The 25,382-nt window shown below is 32.5% G+C and overlaps 1 protein-coding gene across 6 annotated transcripts in view; it reads left to right on the top strand.

The window, feature by feature from the left end:
• The window catches only part of LOC118184685 (protein lifeguard 4-like), a 73,870-nt gene that overhangs the window by 5,315 nt on the left and 43,173 nt on the right, over nucleotides 1-25,382 (top strand). For all 6 annotated transcript variants that reach the window (XM_035354395.2, XM_035354397.2, XM_035354396.2 and 3 more), the window contains exons 2-3: nucleotides 1,011-1,124; nucleotides 24,880-24,988. In XM_035354395.2, the coding sequence (XP_035210286.1) occupies nucleotides 1,011-1,124; nucleotides 24,880-24,988 (223 nt within the window). The remainder of the gene's footprint in view (nucleotides 1-1,010; nucleotides 1,125-24,879; nucleotides 24,989-25,382) is intronic.

Genomic DNA, 25,382 nt, shown 5'->3' with positions numbered 1-25,382 from the left:
CATTTTGTTTTCACGAAGTAAAGGCATTTGTTTTTAACTCAACATTTTTTCCAACAATCTGCTAGCCGAGTTATGCTTATGCTAGAACTTTTATGGAACAAAAGTGCTTAATCATGACGAAGATTAGGTGCGAAATTGGGAGAAAGTGCAGAATCGCAAACTGCTTGCCGCGTTTTTAAGAATTGCACATACACGGTATCATCCATGTACACGTCGACCTATTTTCACTTGAAAAACATCCCGGAATTGCACAAAAATGGCATTGCGCACACTCTTGACTTTATCCATGTACACTGCTAAAGTCTTAGCTAGTAACCTTTATCACCTTACCAAAATGTCTCCAAACTACCTGTTACCATATTCCAAAGATTAGCCAAAATCTCATGACCTTATAAAGCCAGTCATGACACTCGGAGAGTTACATAAAGTTACAGTTTGCTGTTATTAGGACTCTTCTTGTATGAGTTTGATGAAGTGTTATGCTGATGAAATAAACTTTGTATTTTGAGAGAGAAAAGCATGATGCTGTTCAGGATATACGAAGCTATTAAGGATTTTATAAGTTAAAAAAAAAAAAAAAAAAAGGATTCAATTTTTGTTGGAAAGCATGGCTGCCATGCCAGATATTTGTTTTTTTAATTTTTATTGAAAAGAAAAAGTATTGCAGAAGCATTTGTTACATTCAGATTATCAAGCTTTTAATGCACTATGACACACACAATTATTTTTTACTGTATTTTATTACACCACTTGAATAGAGTGTGTTAAATAAAACATGATCACTTACAGCATGTGCTTATTGTAGGTTGAACTTTACACATTAGATCTTTTGAACCATGCTCATTTAACTACTTAAATTGGCTCTTTATTTTTTTAAAACTGATTCTGAAAATTTCTGATTTTCAAACTAAGCTCAGAGTATGTTAGGTTTTCTGTGCATACTCATGATATACTATATTCTGCATTGTTTATAATGATTTTTGTGTTTTAAAGTGGAATTTGTCTTTCAGGTATACATTATAATTTAGAGGAGGTCTTTATGGCATCATCTGACATTAGCTCTAACTCGGTGCTTACACTGCCAGAAAAATGTGTTTACAATGCTTCAGTTCACGTGAGAATGGGTAAGGTTTCAAAATTAATGTTATAATGATATGCATCTTAGCTGTTTTCTTTATTTATTTTAAAGAATTTTGGTAAAGTCACTGAAAACTGGTAGTTCAGTGCGAGGTTTGAATCCTGCAAATACACTGTCTTAAAACAGTTGCTTATCCTATCTGTTGCGGATTGGGCCAGCTTATATGCTCTTCCCAAAATTCATAAAAGTGGTATTCTTTTCTATCCTATTGTATCAAATTTAGGCACTGCCTCATACCCATTAGCTAAATATTTATCTTCTTGATTTTCAACTCTATTAGATAACAATATTTACACCATAAAAAATTCAATAGAATTTGTAAAAAAAGTTAAAAGCATTTCTTCTAGAAATTTAGTCATGGTTTCTTTTGATGTAAAACCATTATTCACCAATGTTCCAGTGGAGGGTGCATTAAGATGTCTAGAAGCCAGACTTTGTGAATTTAATTTCTTCTGCATCGAAATTGATGAGGTAATTTTTCTTACTGAACTCTGTTTGAAACAAATGCATTTTGTTTTCCAAAATAAGTCTTACAAACAAACTGAGGGATTAACCATGGGAAGCCCTCTTAGTCCCATCCTGCCTGATATCTACATGCATTAAACTTTCTGGTATGGTTCCGCTACGTAGATGATAGGTTTACCCTGTTTGACGGTAATAAAGATGATTTAAATAAGAATCAGTGGAATTCCATGATGAATTCCATTGATCCTGCTATTCAGTTCACTTTTGAACTTGAGACATGCAATTCTCTTCCGTTCCTCGCCATTTTGGTGACACATAACACATCCAACTTTAGGACTATGGTTTACTGTAAACCTTCATTGGTTTGCCTTCGACCACACTTCAAATCTTGTCATCTGACTAAAGAAAACTTAGCTTCATTTTATTCCTTTATTTCCCGTGCACTTCAAGTTTGCTCCTCGAAACTGGCTCTTGATCAAGAACTAAATTATATAAAAGCAGTAGCTATTGACAGGGACTTTTCACCCAACATTATAAACCAAGCAGTTAAAAAATTCTCATCTCGACACACCAAGAGCAGACTCTTGTTTTAGGAGATTATAAGAATTTTGTTGTCGCTCCTTTGTTTCCATCAATTAGCTACAAAATTGCATGCATCTTACAGAAATTTAACTTTCAGGTCATTTCTTCTCTTATCAATAAAATTTCGAATTCCATACTAAAAAACCCCATTTCGGATATGAATTCCTGGGGATTACAGGATTCTTTGCCAGTGTGGTAAGTTATATTGGTCAAACTAGGAAAGCCATAAAATTTCACGTTAAGGAACATGAAGCATATGTTAGGAAAAAGGAAACACAAAAATCCTCTGTTCCTAGCATTGTTGGTTTGAAAATCACACTTTCCATTTTTCTGCAGTTAAAAGTATTCAAAAAAACATCTTCCTTTGGTGAATTAGATTTTCTAGAGGCATTTCACATTCAAGACATCTTTCTGTTTTAGTTAACCACCGTAATTCCAATCCATCTTTACCTTCAGCCTTTATGGAAATTATGTTTTAGTTTTCTTGTTTCATCAGTAGATGGCACCAGTAGCTTAACTCCTGTCCAGCCATTCTTATCTTATCACTATATCTTATCTGTTCATTTGCACTTTGGCAGCTGAAGCTGATGATTCAGTAAAACCATCAAATCTAGTCCTGTGAAAATTTGCAAATATAATACTGTTTTTTGTTGTTTGACTTCTAAATTAATATTTGTTCAGTGTTATTTTACCTTAAGACTTGCATATGGTAAAAATATGTGTAGAACATTTATTTTCACATTTTTGAAACATTTAAATAAATATAATAATACATATTTCAATAAAGGGAAATATAAAATTAATTGAAAATTAAACAATTGGTACTAGAAGTAGGTAAAATCTGTATTTATGTGGATAATGCAAGTTAAATTATTACTGAGATAATTATTCTGGTATTCTAAATAATTTTATTAAATAGATCAGAAGGTTGTTCAAGAAAATAAAAAGGAATTATAAATGATCAAATTTAGCTCAGATGGCTATTTTGATGTACCATTGGATTACATTGTAAACTATTTTCAAACTCTTAGCAATTAGAAAACTAGGTTGTGCTAGTTGATATATAGGAACAAAGAATATTAACTATTTAAAGGTGGAAGTATTAACAAGTGTAGAGAAAAAGCTATTATATTGTTTAGCAAAAAATGGTGACTAGTGGCGAGATGGATACGATTACTGAACTAGTATCCAACTTGCTTTTTGCCTAACAGTGTTTTTGTAGATAATCCACTTTACTTTTCATCCCCAGTTATCATTTGGCCCAAAAGGGTTCATTTGACAAGCGTTTGTATAGGTGACTAATTGTATTTGGCACAAAGTGAAATTCATGAGATTTTTCAAGCCATATCGTGTGCTTGGTGTTCCAAGCAAGCAGACATGCATATGATGACTCAATCGTGCAAATTTTTCTCATTTAACTTGAGGCACCCATCCAAAATATTTATAAACCAATCCTAGTTACTGAATATTGTCCAAAATGGTTTGTTGAACTGAACTAAGCTTTACTGCAATCTTTGATGTTGTCTAAAAAGTATCTTGCTCTATAATGGTCTTGTTAGTATCACCATTACTCATACATGGGAGGCCCAGAGCGTGACCTATCATTAGGGTCGAAGTCATCTGCTTCAGATTTTTTGAATCATCTCCCGCATATTCTATCAGAAACTGCATCCCCATCAGAAACAGTCACTAAATTTCAACATGTTTCTGTAGCTCTTCTTCCTTGTTTGAATTTGTTCAAAATGCAGTCTCGTAAATGAAATTTATCAGTAGCCATGTTTAAATGATTGTGTCTCAATCAATAATGACATGAAGCACTTATGTCTAAGTTAGAAGAGCAGATATTTATGAATGACAACATAAATAAGAGAGACAGATATATAAGTCTCAACAGAACATCTGCATGTGTGCTGAAACTTAAAATAACATTATCAGATAGAACTTTCTGGTAGATCTTGTATTTACTTACTTTTGTTCTCACTACGTTAAGTAGAAAATGGCCTTTTCTTTCTTGTGACCTGCACTGTTGTACTCTGATGACTTATTTGGCTCATTTGGAATTTAATTTTTCTAAAATTGTATTTCCAACTGAGGCTGCATTTTTAGCAAATATTTCAATAAATTCTAAAAAAGATTCTGTTAGAAACTTTTCTGTTGGTAAATCAATATTCTACATATCTAAAGACTTGCAACATTTGTTCTCAATGATCGATATCAGGAGTTGAATCAAATAAAAGCCCATAAGATTTATTTCTTTTGATGTCACTTATTAGTTGATTTCGAACAGTATTTGGTAGACAAAGATAATAAATTCATTTTGAGTTTGTGATGATAGGTATGAGACAGTTTTTGGCATAGCCATAACATTTTTAAGATGATTAGCTAGTAGTGGATCAAATTGAGCAAAAAGTTTGAGTAAAGATAATAGGTTCTGACATTTGTAGCATCTTGAAACTCTAGATTTTAAACATGACTACGTAGAGAAAGAATTTGTATAATCAGATACTTCATACAAGATATTATTCATTGCAATATATTTTGCCCCTGTTCTTTTTCAGACTGCATATTTGCATTGAATCATTCATTGATTCCTATTTTATTAATTATTATTCTTTCTGTTTCTTTTCAAGTTATAAACGATTTTTGATGATTTCTTTCATGGCTAATCATTTGATTTTTTTTCTTCCATATACTAAAACCGGGAAGTTGTTATGAAAGAGGACTTTGTAACGGAACTTAATATAATGAACAGTAAGCAACAAAAGCAGTGTGTTGCATTTTGGTGAATATAATAACCAACAATGGTTAATTTCAGCTTCTTCTTCATTAACGTTCCATCGAGAAAAACCAAGCTTTTGTCATGAGACAATTAGTTGATATTGCTACTGCATTTAGACTGAATTCATTTTGAAATGTGCCGGATCCATGAATAATTATTTCTGTGGAAAGTTGGTTCAATATTATTGGAAGATTTTTAGTGAATTTTAAATAATATCTTTGAACTCCAGAATGTCTGGAATTAAAATCAATGTTACTGTTGCATTTTCAATATTTTTTTATTAGATATGGACGTGGATCAAGAATTTCCAATATACTTGGGCTCTCATCTACATCATCCTCAGAGTCTGCTGTTTGTTGTGATGTGTTATCACGTAGAAGTTTACAGCAGTACTAGTACAATCTGAATCTGATTCCGACTCTGATTTTACTTCTTCATCCTTCTTATCACATGGTTTTTCCTTTTGCGATTTCTTTTTATTAAGTATGATTCCATTCTTATTCTGGAGTTCTGAGCTTCTTTTTTCTTGCTATAGTTTTCTTTTCTGATTCTGAGATCCATTTCTTGGCATTGATATGGTCTGGATAAAAAATTAATAACTCAACAACAGTAAATAAAATATGAAAAGGAGAACTTTATCTCAAACTGCAAACGGTATAGTAATAAAATTTGAATATTTTCTATTTCTTCAGTTACTTTATTGAACACAACAATTAACAATTTCACTCATGCACACTTCGCTAAATAATAGAATTGTCGAGTAGACATTAAAAAGTAAGATGCGTATCAAAGATATCTATAGTTATAGTTTTGGCCACCAAATAAATAATAGTTCAAGGTCGAAGGGCTTAATAATATAAGGCTATAGTGTATTATTTGTTATCGTTTTAAAATAACAAGCGTGAGCTGTACATACATTTCGTTTAAAAAAATAAAACTATATCATTATTTTAGAAAAATAAAATGCTCAGAAAGAAAGAAGAATGATGTATATGGAGATATTTGATTAATTTACTGCAAACATAAATGTTTATAACAATATTTCATCAGACAAATCAAGAAAGGAAGTGCAGTACAAAGTCCGTAATCCGGACTCGTCGGAACGTCACTGATTCCGGATTAGGGTTTTTTCCAAATTATAGATCATCAATTTAAATCTGGTAAGATGGCATGCAGAAATTATATAATTAAAAATATGAAACCATAATTTATGAAATAAAGAGCAGTTATGATCTAAAGGGTATCAAAATTTACAAAAAAAAAAAAAAAAAAAAAAACTTAATATTTATTTGTTTAGTTTATTAAACATTTCTTTCAATGTAAGTTATTTAAGTTGCTTTGTTTTTTGTGCTAATACTTTCTCTTTAATTCTCTCTTCTATAAACAGTCTCTCTCTCTTTATAAACAGTATCTCTTCTCTTTACGCGCATGCGCGCATTAAATGCGCATGTGTAAACGCATTACGTGTATGCGCAAGTTTGTGACTTTGAGGTCCAGATTACGGACTTTTGTACTGTAATTATATTACAATAATTATTAATTTTATATTTTCCAGAAATCAATCAAAATAAAAATTAAAATTTTCAGGAAAATCTTGTTTGTCTTGGGGACCATTTAGAACCTCTCTGCGAGAGATGGTGTTGATAGACACCCTTGCCACCTCCTCGTTAAGCCGCTCCTGTTGAAATCTAGTGGTGGTTTATTTAAATATTTTATGTAGAGTAGAAACTATTCTTCCTCTGAATTTAATCGCAAATGGCCATTCACAGTCTCATTATTCATCATTTGCCGGGACAATCCATGAGAGTAATCCCTATAAAATAATGTTTCATGTGAAAAATGCTGTCCGAAATGTATGCAGGCCCAAAAAGAGGGGGCCAGATTGCCTTCCACTAGCTACATCACTGAATGGAATGAAGTTGATTAATAAACTACTCAAAATACTGAAACGTAGATTGTGCATAGTCTGTAGTAGGTTTATTATGAAGATGGGAATGATTTCTTGCTATGTTAGCAAAGTTATCAACTGTGGTATTTTACCAGAAAACATATGCTTATTAATAAAAAAATTATTATGGTTTCAAAAGTTTTGGTATATTTTCTGCTATATAGTAATAATCTCTCCTACTTCAGTTTTCGTAAGCATTCACATAAAAATTCCAATTTTTTTTTTTTTTTTTCAATTTAAGGACACAGGCCCTGGTGTACAGTTCTAAGATTGTTCAAGTCAGTCTTGGATATCTGTTAACCCAATCTATAAACCACTTTATAGGTAAAGGTTGTACTTAAATTGCTCTGGAGTCCACAGGAGATCAGCTCTGGTACTTCTCAGTTTTTTAAGATAAATTACAATTCTAGCTGGAGTGCACAGGAGCCCTAAATAAGATGAGCTCCATTACTTCTTTTTATAAAGCTGAACATCAATTTTCCTCCTTAAAAATCTTTAGAATTCGTAACATTTTATTTTAACAATAAGAAAGACCTTTGCAACATTGCAATACTCTATTTCTCTAAGATACAATCTAAGATACATGAGAACATGAGACATTCATTAAAAGCCCCTCACTTACATGTGGAAATCTTTCCCTTTAAGAAGGGCAGACAGTTTGTTTAGAAACGCAGTACCATCGTAATTGTAGCTAGTGTTTTGTTATTGATGGGTACAATTCGCTATCCTCGCAGGAAGATAAATTTATATTCTTAAATGTACATTAAGTAACAGCCAGCATAATAGAGTGAAATGCTGAGATAAATTACTCAAGCACATCCTATACTGTTGTCTTCCCATAGTACCCACTAATTTAACCAAATGGGGCCGAAAAGTGCCACCAGCAACTTTACGTTTGTTCTTAAGAGTCAGATTCGGGACTCTTTTTACTTCTGACACACATTCCGCTTGATGGCTATAACTATATCAGCAAGGAGTCATGGTCAAAGAGAATGCTTCGTCTCACCATAGTTCCCTACAATTCTTCTAGGTTTCGCACCCACTCAGGAACAGGAAGTTCAAACATGTGAGCCTAAGCAAAAGTGGGAAAGCTATCCCCAAAGTTCAGTATTGTCAACTATACAGATGTCTTACTGATACGACGAAAAGTAGTGTCTGTTCATGCTCAAAACATTGGCACTGGCTATAAAGAAATCATGAAATTAATGTACTCAACCCAAAATTTTGGCTCTTTTTTCACTCCCTGATGTAACATATGGAGAAGTAGAAATAAAAAGTTTTTTCAAAAGGTTCTACCTAAATGAATGACAAATTTTAAGGGAATTTAGAGTTTTTAAAGACACTAACGGAAAAATTCTGCATTATGGAAACTTTTGTAATCAGTAAACTGTATGCATGCCTGTGTCGAGTGTAGAGTGCGAGAGAGGATTTTCCACAATGAACTTAATTTGCAATCGCATCTTCTTCAACATCTAATTTAATGTTCATTAGACTCGTCGGCCTTTCACCAAAAGCTTTCAGCCAGCAAATTATGTATGTTTGTGGCTAGTAACAGGTCATCATAGCACAGTGGATTGTCAGTCAAAACAGAGAAAAGAACAAATAGAAGATTGGTATTTGACTGCATTGCGGAAAATATTTCAGTGACCTTCTTCGTAAACAGTTTGCGTGAAAGTGATTGATTAATGATATTATAAAATAAAACTCAAACAGTTTAAAATTTATTAACAACTTAATTTAACAAAATGTCAAACAAATTTATTTGAAAATCTGAATTCTGACTGATTTAAAAATTTATGTTTTTAATAATATTTTCCACTATTAACTGATATAAAATAGCTTTGTTTGCATATTATATTTATATTTCATATTTCAAGCATTTATTATTAACAGTTTAGGAAAAAATTGCTTAATTTGTAATGTGTGTGGAAACTACACTACATTAATATTCATATAATGTATATAAATTTTTATTACCTTTTTTATTTCTGTGCATTAATTAATATAATTTCTGATACTTTTTTTAAACATAAAAAAATTTAAACCTCAAAAAGGGTTTAGGGTAATTTATTTCAACAGTTATGCATATTTATATCATTTAAATTTCCTTTCATTTATGCAGTGAAAAATGATTAATTAAACCAATATGGAGGAATATAAGAATTGTTCTGATAAAGGTATCTGTAAATTCAAAATTCGAATTGCTTTTCTGGAAGAAGTATTATTGTATGATATATTTTCTAACAATGATGCAAATGTGAAATTTTCGATTTCCCCTCCCCCCACTTTAAAAATAATTGCCATTGAATAGCTAATTCATTGATGAAATTAAGAGTCCAGTAAGTTAAAACTTGTTAACAATTCAGTTTAACAAACCCAGAATCAATTTATCAGCAAATCCGAATTTTTATGTTTTTAAAATTTGCATATAGCTAAGTCAGTAACAAAACTGAAGTTCACAAAACTTAAACTCCAAATTGACCAAGGTATATGCATCTTTATGCATGTTACACAATCTCATTATTAAATTATGCAAAAAATCAGCTTCAGACTTTTTTGGTAAATTAAAAATCTGCTTAGGACGTATTTATGTTAATTTGGGAGAAGTCGCGCAGGGCACAGAGTCGCTCCATGCATCAAAAATCAACAATCCTAACCGGAAATATTTCATTTTAATGAATCATCCTTCTGGTATCCTCCTGTTTGACACTCCCCTTGAAATGTGTATTGTTATTTTTCCTTGTTTTTCTTTTCTGCGAGAGAAGCAATCGTTTCTTGGAATCCATGAGGGAATGGGGTGACTCAGTCACCCCGTGCGACCGTTACTGCTTCGAAATTTTTCATTAGTAGCAGTTCAGCCTCCTGCTCTTGAGTGTTTCCGTTGTTGGTCTGTTGGATTATTTGATAGATAATGGCTTACAAACGTAAATTTACCGAATATGAAAAAGAGATGGAACGTTTAAAAACTATTAGATGAAGTTGAGTCTTCTGAAAAAGAAATTGATCAAGACAGCGAAAATGAATCTGACGAAGAAATATACACTTCTCATGACAATGAAGTGAATTTGAGTAGAATGATGAAGATGACGGAAATCCTGATTTAGAAAAAGTATTTTTATTAACAAAAATAAGAGTTTGGCAGAAAACAAAACCAAATCAAAAAGTGAAAATGTCTTCTCAAAATATAATAACTAATTTACCAGGATTAAAAGAAACTGTACGCAATATAACGGAGTCTCTAGAAAGTTGGGAATTGCTTTTCAATGCTAAAATGATATGATCCATTGTAGAGTGTACAAACATTTATATTGAAAAAATATCGGTAAATTACACCAGAGATCAGGATGCCAAAATGACAGATGATGTGGAAATTAGAGCACTTTTGGGGCTTTTATATCTGTAAAAATCTTTGGGCTTTTATATCTTACATAAATCGTCACATACAAATACGCAAGATTTGTGGGCAACTGATGGATCAGGAATTAAAATTTTACGGGACACAATGTCATATAAAAGATTTTTCTTCTCAGGTGTCTACGGTTAGACAATGTGACTAATCGTGAAGCTCGGAAAAATTGGACAAACTGGCGTCTGCGAGAGAATTTTTTGCTGATTTCAATAAAAATTGCCAAAAGATACACATTATTGGTGATTATGTTACTGTCAAAGAAAAATTGGAGAAATTTTGAGGGTGGTGCTTCTTTGATCAATATATACCCATCAAACCAGCGAAGTAATGAATCAAAATATTTGCCTTAGTAGATTCAAGAACTTTCTACAGCTATAACATGGAGATATACACAAGACAACAGCCAGAAGGTCCCTTTAGAGTTGAAAATTTACCAATTGAAATTACAAAACGCCTGTGCACCTCTTTGTTTGGATCAGGCAGAAACGTAACAATGGATAATTGGTATACGAGTTATCCTCTAGCAAAAGAACTTTTGTCAAAGAAGCTAACTATTGTAGGAACCCTGAAGAGAAACAAGGCTGACATTCCCACCAAGTCTGTCCAAACCAAAACTAGGAACGTTTATTCTTCTATATTTGTGTTCCAAAAGAACGCAACACTAGTATGGTATGTGACTAAAATATCAAAATGTGTAGTTTTGTTATCTACAATGTATTGCGACGACGCCATTGATGAAAGTGATGATACGAAGAAACCAGAAATAATTCACATTTATAATGCAACAAAAGGTGGTATAGACAAAGTTTATGAAATGTCATCATTATATTCGACGGCTCGAAAAACCAACAGATGGCCCGATGGTCGTTTCTTACTGTGTTGAACGTCGCTGCAATAAATGCCCGAGTTGCCTTATTCTTAACAAAGACCCCTCCCTTACAATATCGAAATAGTAGAAGCAAATTCCTAAAAAAATTGGCTATATCTCATATACAGCCCACATAGAGATAACAAAAATATGCCAATGCTTCCTAAAGTGCTTCATGAAGGCATCAAAAATGCGACTTCTAGTGGATCAGAACGATGCCCATCAAAGAAACCAAAACTCGACAAAGGCCAATGTGCTATGTGTGCAAGATCCAAAGACAATAAAACTACAATATGTGATAATTTTTCATGTAAAATTCATTCTTCCTATGTTTGCCAGAAGTGTATGTTAGCTTCTGATTCCTGATTAGGTATGTAATTATTTTAAATGGAATTTTTTCTTAAATATTGAAATAAATTTTCGTAAGTAAAGAAGTATAGTTTCTTAATGAAGTAGTGCAATTATTGTTCATAATCAAATGGTTTCCATAAAATTTATAATACATTTTCCTAATGAAACTGATTGGGGTGACGCAGTCACTCCATGTGATCTCCAACGTCAGTGTTGGGTGCACGCCTTCTGCCGGGTTAAACATATCAGTTTACATGCCATTGAAATATAATTTTTTAAAGAGTTTTGAAGAGAATTTCATGCAAAAATAAGATAATAAAATATTTAAGCATTATTTTATCTTTTAGCAACAATTCTTAATAAAAAGCTTACATTTCAGAAGCACATATTAAGCTTTGGTATTTTTTAGCCCAAATGGACGTTAGCCCAGAATGGCTATAAGTCTCGAAACAGCATTTTTCGCCGAATTACTATGAACGGTTGTATCGCTTTTTGGATCATTGCCAACAAATATTATTGCTCTGTATTATTGTTAAAGAAATTAAATAATGGAGAACCTACATAAATGTATATATGTTTCTCTCATGTGAAAAAATAACGGTACCTAGAATCATCAAATTTTGAATAACATAGTCCTTCACCCGAATATTGGTACCTGGGTGTCTGAAGTTGGAATCTGTTTTATTGTCTATTTCATATTTTATAAAACTTTGATGAATTTTTTATTAAAAAAACTCAACAATTTCAAAATGAACAGTGGCAACACTGCAGGGAAAAAAAAACATTTTTATCTCCAGCACACAAGACCGTCTATCGAAAATTCTAACGATATGCTGTTTTGAAATATTTTTAGCACAATGTGGCATTAGTGCAAATGCTCTCAAAATGTGTATATGCCTGTAAATGAAAAAAAAAAAAAAAAAAAAAAAAAAACCCATTTCAGTGTAATATAAAATCTAAAAGCCGTCAGATTAAATAAAAAAACATTTTTTTTTTGTAATTTGAAGCTTAAGGTTTGGAAATAATTATATAAGAATTTAATGGTCATTACAAAAAACCTTCTTTTAATAGTTTTTTTGGATGAAATGTAATGTTCAAAATGTAGCTGTTTTGAAGATAGATAAAATTAAAAGTTTTGCTTAAAAATGTAGCTATTAGTTTTTGCATTACTATAGAAAAATTATTTAGGATAAATATTTCTATTAAGATGTAAAGATCAGTATTGATTAACTGAATTAAAATCATATATCACAAATGCTATTAATGATGTATATATACACAGTACAAAGTCCGTAATCCGGACGTCCATTATCAGGAATGATCTATAATCTGGACCTCAAAGGCACAAACTTTTTTTTTTTGTATGCTTTACGCATGCGCGTTTAATGTATAATGGACAGTATAACCTAGGCTAAAATTATCTTTACTGATTCTAAGGCATTTCAGCTAATGTTGCAGATTGCGCGTTCCTTAATCTTCTAATTGTATCCGGCTTATTATTTTTTGCAGACTGGTAGAGCAATTTTTAAACAATTAAGCTTGACCTTTCGATTGTGTCAAAAAGAGTTTCCATTTCTGGAGCTGCCAAAGGATCTACAAAGCGAAAGAATGTTTCGATGTCCATCAAACAAAAAGTGGAATTGCTGTAAAAAATGGATAAAGGCATGTCCGTCTCAAAATTATGCGAGGAGTATGACATTGGCAAGTCAACATAAGCAAAAAGAAAAAGAAACTTAAAATTTTTTGTGGATTCCGACACCCCACTTGCAATGAATAACAAGAAAAGGGTTCGTTATGCTAAATGTGACGATCATCACAAAGTGATGATTGAATGGGTCAGACAGCGTCGCAACGAGGGCGTGTCATTGACGGGTCCAATGCTAATGGCTCAAGCCAAAATATTTCATGAAGAAATGAACTTAAATACTGAGTGCACATATTCGACAGGTTGGTTAACCAAATTTAAAAATCGCTATGGTATAAGACAATTAAAAATTTCAGGTGAAAAAGCTTATTTGCAGATGAATTCATTGAACTCATTACTAGTGAACAATTATCTCCAGAAGAAATTTACAACACTGAAGGAACTGGTCTTTTCTGGCAATATGTATTGTGAAATACCTTGGCAACCTCTACAGAAATGGCTCCAACTGGTGTCAAAGATTACAAAGCGAGATTAACAATTTTAGCGTGCAAAAATGCTGCAGGGACGCACAAGTGCAAAATTGTGTAATCGGAAAACATGCACAACCTTGAGCATTTAAAGGAATAACGATTTTCCCCGTTATATATCGTGCAAATAAAAGAGCATGGATGACACAAGCGTTGATGAATGATTGGTTTGAAAATCATTTTATACCCGAGGCTCAGCGACATTTGAATTTGGTTGGTTTATCTGATCACTCAAAAATAGTCCTGATTGTTGACAACAGTTCGGCGCATACTTCACTTAAAGTTTTAGTGAAGGATAATGTATCTGCATTATTTTTCCCTCCAAATTGTGCATCTATCATTCAGCCTATAGATATGGGAATAGTGCACGCGCTAAAATGCAAATATAAAGTAGCATTTTTAAAATAGATGCTAAATTTATTGAACAATGACAAGACTATTAAGACTTTTTGAAATTTTTTAGCATAAAATCTGCTGTGTGGAGCATCACAAGATCGTGGGAGGATGTGTCTCCAGATACGTTAAAAAATGCTTGCCATAATTTATGGCCAGCTACAATATTTCATGGTGAGGATGATGAAGATGATAGCAGTGAATTTGAAGGTTTCCGGACATCGCAAACTAAAGGTGAAATTTTCAAGTTATTGGATTTTGTAAAGAAATGTGGTGAAATGGTAATAAATGAAGATGACATAACAGAAGTTTTTCATTGCGACCACAATGCCCCAATCATCAATCAATTAATGGATAGCGAAATCTGTAGTATGGTTCTAGATCCAGAAAATACTGCTTCTGATAGTCAAGAAAGTGACAGAGAGGTTATTGAAAACGAAAAAATTTCGATTGACAAGTTGGTCGGTATTCTCGACATAGCAATTACAGGACTTGAACAGTGGAACTTTGTAACTGGACAAGAAATTATGTCAGTTTATAGAATTAAAGAAAAAGTATTAGCACAAAAAATGAAGCAACTTAAACAACTTACATAGAAAAAAATGCTTAATAAAGTAAAATAAATATTAAGCTTTTTTTTTTAAATTCTGATACACTTTAGTTCATAATTGCTCTTTATTTCATAAATTACGATTTCATATTTTTAATTGTGTAATTTCTGCATGCCATCTTACCAGATTTAAATTGATGATCTATAATCCAGAAAAACCCCAAATCTAGAATCGCCGAAGTCCCAACGAGTCCGTGTTACGGACTTATATATATAAGCTTGTATATATAAATACAAAAAAGTAAAATTTATTATTTAAAGTATTTACTCATCTTTTATCCTTCATAACTTACTGTATTGTTATGAATTTTGTATTTAGTTGGCTTTATTTTAGTAGAATTGTAATTAAAATTGTTTTATTTCCCTGTGCAATGCAGCGTGTGATGAATTTTAAGAGAAAGCTACGCAGGAAAAGTAGAAATACAAGAGCACGTGCATTTAACATTTAATAAAAGTTTATCTCTGTAATTGATATTTAATATGAATAAATAAAATGTACTACAATGTTAACTGTAACCGTAATTCTACAGTTTTTGTTTTGCAGAAATTGTGGCCAATTTAAAAAGCTATAAAAGCTAGAGAGAGAACATCTCAGCTAAGTTGTTATAGATTTTGTTTACTTAGCTGCTGTAATTTTGAGATCGGATTAGCTTTCTCTGCACTTTGAATTGTGTTCTATTTAATATTTTAGCAGTTTAAAATATAACTACAGCGTGATATTGTATGAATATCTGTGATGAAAAATCGAACCCGTACGCACTCAACAGTATTATTAATTTTCTCATATCTCATTTGTATCACAACTAATTTAATTTTTATAATATTTTTATTACTTATTTAATTGATTATTTATCTACTTTTAATTTATTTAATTCATTATTTATCTACTTATAATTTATTTAATAGCAATAAATTTAGTATTTTAATTATCATTATTTTGTTCGTACCAATTTTTATGCATCATTCTTAATGGTTTAACATGGGGCTCTGGCACTTCTTAGTTTAGAATGGTGATATGTAACCTTTAATTACTGTTCCATGACTGTTGAATAAATGTATAGAACACTGTAGCTGAATTAAAAAAAAATTAATATATGTTCTGTATTACTCCCAATGCTCCAGTTTCATTCTCCAGATATTTCATCGGTTTCTGTCAGTTATATACCAATTTTAGCTGGTTGCAACGAGTAGTTTTAACCATGTAGGAAGAAACTTCTCAGCTTTAGTTTGTAATAATCCTTTCAAAAGCATAATAAAAAATTAATTCATGGTAATTTCTTTCAAATTCCTGCTTTTAAGGCGGTTTGTTGACGAATGTCTGCCTATTCTTTCAACATAAGGAAATTTAGCCGTGCATTATCACATAAAATATTGCAGTCAAGTACTGCGAAAGTCTGCTGCTGCATAGAAGTCATCCTCAAAATTATGCGGAATTAAAAAAATGGCATACTTTATCATATTATTAATAAATATTTGTTTAATATCACTTTTGTTTTTTAAGCGCTTTCTCGATTAGTATGAATATTGAAAAATAGAGGGCGACACAACTTCATTTGTGAGGATAGTCAATTTTCATTTTGGGGGAACATTTAATTTTTCTGCATTAAAATGGTTACTTTTTTAAGCTTAGGTAACAAAGTAACATTTACAGATTCACCATGACACGATTCATTCATCACAATGTTATTTCTGTGGAGCAGTTCATAATGACAGCGATGAAGCTGTACGCTCCGACGTTAATTTCCCCCTTACCCCCGCTAACTGTGATTGGACTTGATCCAAAAAGAAGGAGAAACATTCTCTCCTTGTATGACTCACTTCTCGCGTTATGCAGTAAACAATGCTTGTAATCATCGCTATATTTTTTTTTCTTCTATTACCTAATAAATATGTTATTTTCTGTTTGCTGATATAATGATCGTGTTCCTTACCTCTGCAGCTTGGATTACACTTTATTAAGATAAGAACTTTAATTCTGTTTTATTCATCTGCTCGTCTCGATTTAGTGAAGTTGTAACAGTAAACAAAAATGAACCACGAATACCTTTAACAATTTCTACTGCACAAAATGTGCATATACATCCATTATATTCAAATATTTTGCAAACCTAAAAGTTTCGGAAACGTCATTGCATCGCCAAGTAGGAAATGTGGCAAATCTCTTCACGCCTGTGTTGTAAATCATCTGCAGACCTGAACGGGTTTTGGATGTATATACCCTCTGCCTCAAGCAATTTAGGAGGACAGATCGTTGAAAGCTTTCAATAGCCAACAAAGTGTTGAACGCTTTCAATAGTATTCTGTAGAGTTTGGAAACCATAATGAGTCAGTGCATTCAACGAAAAATTTCTCAAGACCAATGTTTGGCTCTCTGCTAAATATAATTCAAATGATAAATTATTTGACTAATACTACTAATAAATATTTATCTAAGGGTTATACGAGAACGAGGAAAAAACATTCAATATTGTTTCAGAGAGCATTAGGGATATCTTTAAGACTGTCTCAATTACCAATTTTGAATCATTATGCGTAAAATCTTGAATGCTGAACTGATATTTACATGGGTTAATTTATAGAACTTAATCATAAAAAAAGGAATATGTTCATATTATACTTATATATTTTTAATAATCTCATTATATATTAGGTCAACACTTCATTGCATGCGTTTAAATTAAGCATAACTAAAACGGATTCAAAATAGTCTTCAGATATTAGGAATAGCATGTTATTTTATATAAAGATTTGCTAGAGTAAATTTTGCCTTTTCAATAATTCTTACAATATGACGATTCTTGTTAAACATTTCAATATTTTTTCGTGCATCACATGGTATAAGTTACTTTACTGCAGGAAGGATGGCATAAATGAAAATTAAGGAACATCTCGAGAGATAAATCATGAAATTCGGCGAATATTTCATCGCCAAAGATTTTCACCGAACTTGTTAGATAACTACGCATTAAGTTATATTTATTTTTAAACAATCAGGCTTCGCCAATGTTAACATAATCTTTACAAGAGATCTAGATTTAAGCTGATAGTATAATTTAATGCGTTATACAACACACAGATTTTTTTTATTTGGTATCTGTTATCATTGTTGGTTTGGTTATTTATTTAATTACAGCAAAGCAAACAAGAGTTATTTGCGTAAATGGAGGGATGCCTTCATTGAGGACTTTCTAAGTGAAACTGGCTTGTACCATGCTATACATGGGGAAATTCACAAAATCACCCTTGCAACCTGCTAATCGAACCCTAGTCGAACTACCAGTGATCAGTGATAACAGATGGCCCACCAGCACTGCTCGATTGTTAGTTTATAATCTTATTGAAAAGCGAATCAGCATGCACAAGTGAAAGACGATCACTCAATGTATATCCTTTCTGCTTTGAAAAAGACCCCCTATGAAGTTTTTTTCCATTATTCCAGAGTGTTCATAGCTTAAGGGGTTGTGTTATTTAAATCCTTAATGTGGTATTGGTATGGTTACCCGGGTCACTAGCGTCAACTCTTCTTTGGCAAAAAATTTCATTTTTCACTTCGATGAGAATCCTGCCAGTGGTAGCAACCTGTTATTCTGACATCAGAAAACCAGTGCAACGGTCAGCGTCATCTATTGCCAAAAGGCTACATTCATGTTTCTCAAAATTTATTTTTAAACAGGCATTCAACAGTATTATTAATTTCTCTTGTAACTATGGCATTGTTAAAAAGTTAAAAAAGATTTAACCTTTCTTAAGACACAATAACACGCTGAATAAATACTAATTCAGAAGTCAAACAACAAAAATCAGCGTTATACCTACAAAATTTTCACAGGACTAGTTTCGATGGTTTTACCGAACCATCATCTTCAGCTGCAAAACCGCAAATGAACAAGATAGGAAATAATTATTAGATAAGATAAGAAAGCCTTGACAAGAATAAGCAAGTGGCGCCATCTTTTGGCGAAACCAGAACTAAAACATAATTTCTCTAAAAGCCGAAGGCAAATTTGGATTGGAATTAGGATCGTTAACTAGAACAGAAAGATTTTTATGAATGTGAAATGCCTCTAGAAAATCCAGTTCTCCAATGGAAGATGTTTTTTGAATAATTTTGGCAGCAGAAAAATTGAAAGTGTGATTTTCGGACCAACAATGTTGAGCAACAGAAGACTTCTGTGTTTCCTTTTTTCTAACATATGCCTCATGTTCTTTGATGCGAAATTTTAAGGCTCTCTTAGTTTGGCCAATGTAAATTAAACCACACTGGCAAGGAATCCTATAAATACCCCAGGAATTCATATCCGGAATGGGGTCCTTGAGTATAGAAGTTGGAATTTTATTGATGGGAGAATAAACAACCCGAAAGTTAAATTTCTGCAAAATATGTGCAACTTTATAGCTAATTGATGGAAAGAAGGGAATGAAAACAGAATTTTTATAATCTCCTAAAATAAGAGTGTGGCTTTTAGTGTGTTGAGATGAGAATTTTTTAACTGCTTGATTAATAATGTTGGGTGAAAAGCCCCTGTCAATAGCTATTGCTTTTAAATAATTTAGTTCTTCATCAAGGGCTAGTTTGGAGGAGCAAACTTGAAGAGCACGGAAAACATAGGAATAAAATGAAGATAACTTTTGTTTAGTCGGATGACATGATTTAAAGTGTGGTGGAAGGCAAACCGATGAAGGTTTACGGTAAACTGTAGTACTGAAGTTGGATGTGTTACGTGTGACCAGAATGTCGAGAAACGGAAGAGAATTGCAAGTCTCAAGTTCAAAAGTGAACTGAATAGCAGGATCAATAGAATTCATTGTTGAAAGAACTTTATTTAAATCATCTTTATTACCTTCAAACAGGGTAAAAGTATCGTCTACGTAGCGGAACCATGCCGGGAAGTTTAAAGTTTCAAACAATTTTGATTCATAATAATGCATGTAGATATCAGCCAGGATGGGACTGAGGGGACTTCCCATGGCTAATCCCTCAGTTTGCTTGTAATATTTATTTTGGAAAACAAAATGTGTTTGTTTCAAACAGAGTTGAGTGAGAGAAATTAGCTCATCAATTTCGATGCAAGAGAAATGAAATTCGCGAAGTCTGGTTTCTAGACATCTTAATGCACCCTCCACTGGGACATTGGTGAATAATGATTTTACATCAAAAGAAACCATGAGTAAATTACTAGGAGAAATGTTTTTAACCTTTTTTACAAACTCTATTGAATTTTTTATGGTGTAAATGTTATTGTCTAATAGAGTGGAAAATCTAGAAACTAAATATTTAGCTAAAGGATACGAGGCAGTACCTAAATTTGATATAGTAGGGCGGAAAGGAATACCACTTTTATGAATTTTGGGAAGAGCATATAATCTGGCACAATTCGCAACAGATGGGATAAGCGAATGTTTTAAGTTGCTTGAAATGATTTGCGAAGATTTGATCGCAGTTTTTATTTTGGATAAGTCCGAAGGTGAAGGATCTTTAGGGATCGGATTATATGGTCCATTCGTTTAAGAGTTTAGTGATACCATCGATGAAAGTGTTCTTATCCATGACGACTATCTGGCCACCTTTGTCAGCCTTTGAAATGATAATATCCGGGTTAGAATGAATTTCCTATGTTTATTTTATTCCTATGTTTATGTCCATTTTATTCCTACGTTTTCCGTGCTCTTCAAGTTTGCTCCTCCAAACTAGCCCTTGATGAAGAACTAAATTATTTAAAAGCAATAGCTATTGACAGGGGCTTTTCACCCAACATTATTAATCAAGCAGTTAAAAAATTCTCATCTCAACACACTAAAAGCCACACTCTTATTTTAGGAGATTATAAAAATTCTATTGTCATTCCCTTCTTTCCATCAGTTAGCTATAAAGTTGCACATATTTTGCAGAAATTTAACTTTCGGGTTGTTTATTCTCCCATCAATAAAATTCCAACTTCTATACTCAAGGACCCCATTCCGGATATGAATTCCTGGGGTATTTATAGGATTCCTTGCCAGTGTGGTTTAATTTACATTGGCCAAACTAAGAGAGCCTTAAAATTTCGCGTCAAAGAACATGAGGCATATGTTAGAAAAAAGGAAACACAGAAGTCTTCTGTTGCTCAACATTGTTGGTCCGAAAATCACACTTTCAATTTTTCTGCTGCCAAAATTATTCAAAAAACATCTTCCATTGGAGAACTGGATTTTCTAGAGGCATTTCACATTCATAAAAATCTTTCTGTTCTAGTTAACGATCCTAATTCCAATCCAAATTTGCCTTCGGCTTTTAGAGAAATTATGTTTTAGTTCTGGTTTCGCCAAAAGATGGCGCCACTTGCTTATTCTTGTCCAGGCTTTCTTATCTTATCTAATAATTATTTCCTATCTTGTTCATTTGCGGTTTTGCAGCTGAAGATGATGGTTCGGTAAAACCATCGAAACTAGTCCTGTGAAAATTTTGTAGGTATAACGCTGATTTTTGTTGTTTGACTTCTGAATTAGTATTTATTCGGCATGTTATTGTGTCTTAAATATAGAAGCCCCAAACAGGCTTACATTTTGCTTTCTTTTTTGCACGTGGTGTGGCCGCCATTTTGTTATTGTAGGAGTTTCGGTGAGTACATTTTTGCAATTTTCAAGTTATGTTTATGTTTTGTACATTTGGATATTGTGCTTTGCTTGTCTGATTTCATGCATTTTGCTTACAAACGTTTTGTTTTCTATTCATTTCAGTGAGTGATTTTTCTGCTGTTTTGTGTGTACTTTATTATTGCTCAGTTAATTTAGTTTGATTTTCTGCATTGTTTATCATGCCTTCATCCGTTAATCATTTCACTAAATTATGCCTGAAACGGCAAAAATTCCTGAATCATCTTGACTTTTTACTTAAATGTAAATGTAAAAAATTGATCCCCAATTTTATTCAAATCAAATCTAATCAAAAACCTTCGAGTCGCGTTTCAAGAATTCTGTTAAATTGCAAGCTTGCCTTAGTTCGGTCCGTGATAAGGGATACACGTCAACAATTGTCCAAAATTGAACATGAACTCTATAAGCTTCATCTGGAACTCGCTAAATCATATCCAAAATTCACTGCCCTTGAACAAAAGTCTTGGTCTAGAACGGAGAATGCAGTTAACCGTCATAAAAACACCCTTGCAGTTAAATTCAAAAAACTTCTTTTACAGTCTTCCAGTTCAAGTAGTTCAAAAAATCTTCCCATTGTAAACATCAAGCCAATAGTTAATATTTCTAATGTTAGTCTTTCAGAAGAACAAGAGAGAATTCTAAAATATAATTTTAACTTCTCACAAACCTGTAAACCCTCGATTCCAAAGATTTTGGCTCCTATCGAAAAAGCTTTCAAGTTCAGTAAAGTTTCAGATTCACAGAAAGAAATGATTAGGCATCTTATCGCTCATAATGTGAAATTCAATAATAAACCTTTGAAACCAAATCTAACTGCGAGAGAAAGAGCTACAATGCGCGAAATTCATTCTAACCCGGATATTATCATTTCAAAGGCCGACAAAGGTGGCCAGATAGTCGTCATGGATAAGAACACTTACATCGATGGTATCACTAAACTCTTAAACGAAGGACCATATAATCCGATCCCTAAAGATCCTTCACCTTCGGACTTATCCAAAATAAAAACTGCGATCAAATCTTCGCAAATCATTTCAAGCAACTTAAAACATTCGCTTATCCCATCTGTTGCGAATTGTGCCAGATTATATGCTCTTCCCAAAATTCATAAAAGTGGTATTCCTTTCCGCCCTATTGTATCAAATTTAGGTACTGCCTCGTATCCTTTAGCTAAATATTTAGTTTCTAGATTTTCCACTCTATTAGACAATAACATTTACACCATAAAAAATTCAATAGAGTTTGTAAAAAAGGTTAAAAACATTTCTCCTAGTAATTTACTCATGGTTTCTTTTGATGTAAAATCATTATTCACCAATGTCCCAGTGGAGGGTGCATTAAGATGTCTAGAAACCAGACTTCGCGAATTTCATTTCTCTTGCATCGAAATTGATGAGCTAATTTCTCTCACTCAACTCTGTTTGAAACAAACACATTTTGTTTTCCAAAATAAATATTACAAGCAAACTGAGGGATTAGCTATGGGAAGTCCCCTCAGTCCCATCCTGGCTGATATCTACATGCATTATTATGAATCAAAATTGTTTGAAACTTTAAACTTCCCGGCATGGTTCCGCTACGTAGAAGATACTTTTACCCTGTTTGAAGGTAATAAAGATGATTTAAATAAAGTTCTTTCAACAATGAATTCTATTGATCCTGCTATTCAGTTCACTTTTGAACTTGAGACTTGCAATTCTCTTCCGTTTCTCGACATTCTGGTCACACGTAACACATCCAACTTCAGTACTACAGTTTACCGTAAACCTTCATCGGTTTGCCTTCCACCACACTTTAAATCATGTCATCCGACTAAACAAAAGTTATCTTCATTTTATTCCTATGTTTTCCGTGCTCTTCAAGTTTGCTCCTCCAAACTAGCCATTGATGAAGAACTAAATTATTTAAAAGCAATAGCTATTGACAGGTGCTTTTCACCCAACATTATTAATCAAGCAGTTAAAAAATTCTCATCTCAACACACTAAAAGCCACACTCTTATTTTAGGAGATTATAAAAATTCTGTTTTCATTCCCTTCTTTCCATCAATTAGCAATAAAGTTGCACATATTTTGCAGAAATTTAACTTTCGGGTTGTTTATTCTCCCATCAATAAAATTCCAACTTCTATACTCAAGGACCCCATTCCGGATATGAATTCCTGGGGTATTTATAGGATTCCTTGCCAGTGTGGTTTAATTTACATTGGCCAAACTAAGAGAGCCTTAAAATTTCGCGTCAAAGAACATGAGGCATATGTTAGAAAAAAGGAAACACAGAAGTCTTCTGTTGCTCAACATTGTTGGTCCGAAAATCACACTTTCAATTTTTCTGCTGCCAAAATTATTCAAAAAACATCTTCCATTGGAGAACTGGATTTTCTAGAGGCATTTCACATTCATAAAAATCTTTCTGTTCTAGTTAACGATCCTAATTCCAATCCAAATTTGCCTTCGGCTTTTAGAGAAATTATGTTTTTGTTCTGGTTTCACCAACAGATGGCGCCACTTGCTTATTCTTGTCCAGGCTTTCTTATCTTATCTAATCATTATTTCCTATCTTGTTCATTTGCGGTTTTGCAGCTGAAGATGATGGTTCGGTAAAACCATCGAAACTAGTCCTGTGAAAATTTTGTAGGTATAACGCTGATTTTTGTTGTTTGACTTCTGAATTAGTATTTAACTTTTCTGTTAACGAAAGTAAAACTAAACATATGCTTTGTTTAAAATATGACTTTTTGCTTAATCATTTAGAAATTGGTAGCTATTGATTTGAAAAGGTCTAGTTTCACTTATTTGGCAGTGGAGATGAAATGTAAACTCCTTTAATACTTAAAAGAATCTCTTCTACGAATAGATGTTTTCATGGCCTGAAAACCTATTTAAAATCTAGCATCCTCGAGTTAAGAACTAAATTACTTGTTTACAAGAATCTTATCTGTTCTCACTTATGCATCAGAAGCTTGAGGTTGACTTTATGTTATGAGGTAGCTTTTGGGATTTTTGAGAGAAGGATATTGCATTGCACAGTAGGTGGGGTTTGTGTGAATGGATTGTGAAGAAGATCTAATTTAAAGTTATGAAAGCTCTATAAACATTCTGCTGTAGTAAAATTCTTCAAACTACAGAGACTTAAATCGGCTGGCCATCTGGCCAGAATGCTTGAAGATCGGTGTTATAAGAAAGTCTGTCTGGCAAAGCCCATGGGAACCACACCTCAGGGTAAATCCCTGGTGAGATGGATCAGTTGTGCTGAAAATGACCTAAATATTCTAAAGTTCAAAAACTTAAAAACAGTTGCCAAAAACCAAGATGCCTGGAGAAGGAAGGGGGTGTTGACCCAATGAAGAAGAGGAAGAATTTCTTTCAAAATAGTTAATTTTGACTGTATTATAAGAAATCTAATACTTTAGTGCAATTAATAGAACCAAATAAGTATTTATTTTCATTGGAAAACAAAAAAATTGATAAGTGACATTTACTTTTATAACTGTGTAAATAGTTATCAATTTTTATCTTGCATATTTTGTAGGTTTTATTCGAAGAACCTTTGGAATTTTTACTTTCCATTATTTTATAACATCAGTAATAACATCTGGAATTATTCTTTTCCCTCTTGTGCGTTTCTATGTGAATGAAAAGTAAGTTCAATAATATTTTTTTAAACTTGTTATTTTTAAAGCTTACATTGGGAAGTAGTATATTTACAACTTCTGCCATTATTTTAGCAATTTTTAAAATTCAAACTTCTTCATAACATATTACCTAACAGTTCAATACAAAAAAGTAAATGAATTTAATTTAAAGTAATCTAAATAAAAACAGCATAGTCAGAAAACTAATGAAAAATCCTGATCATCTAATAATTTTAAGAATGAGAACTAGATGAATTATGTTAGGCTGGCATTTGGGAGAAATTCTTATGATGTAGGTTATGGGATACATCTGCACATTCATGTTACATTTCTTTAGTTACATCAGCAGTTTTAAACTCAGCAAAGTATAAAATTATTAGATTTTATAGAATGAACTAAT

This window comes from Stegodyphus dumicola, chromosome X2, assembly GCF_044657685.1.
Source record: "Stegodyphus dumicola isolate Sdum_Otavi_A_Nest chromosome X2, ASM4465768v1".
NCBI lineage: Eukaryota > Metazoa > Arthropoda > Arachnida > Araneae > Eresidae > Stegodyphus > Stegodyphus dumicola.
The sequence above is the reverse complement of the archived record's forward strand: the minus strand, read 5'-3'. Positions and strand labels throughout refer to the sequence as shown.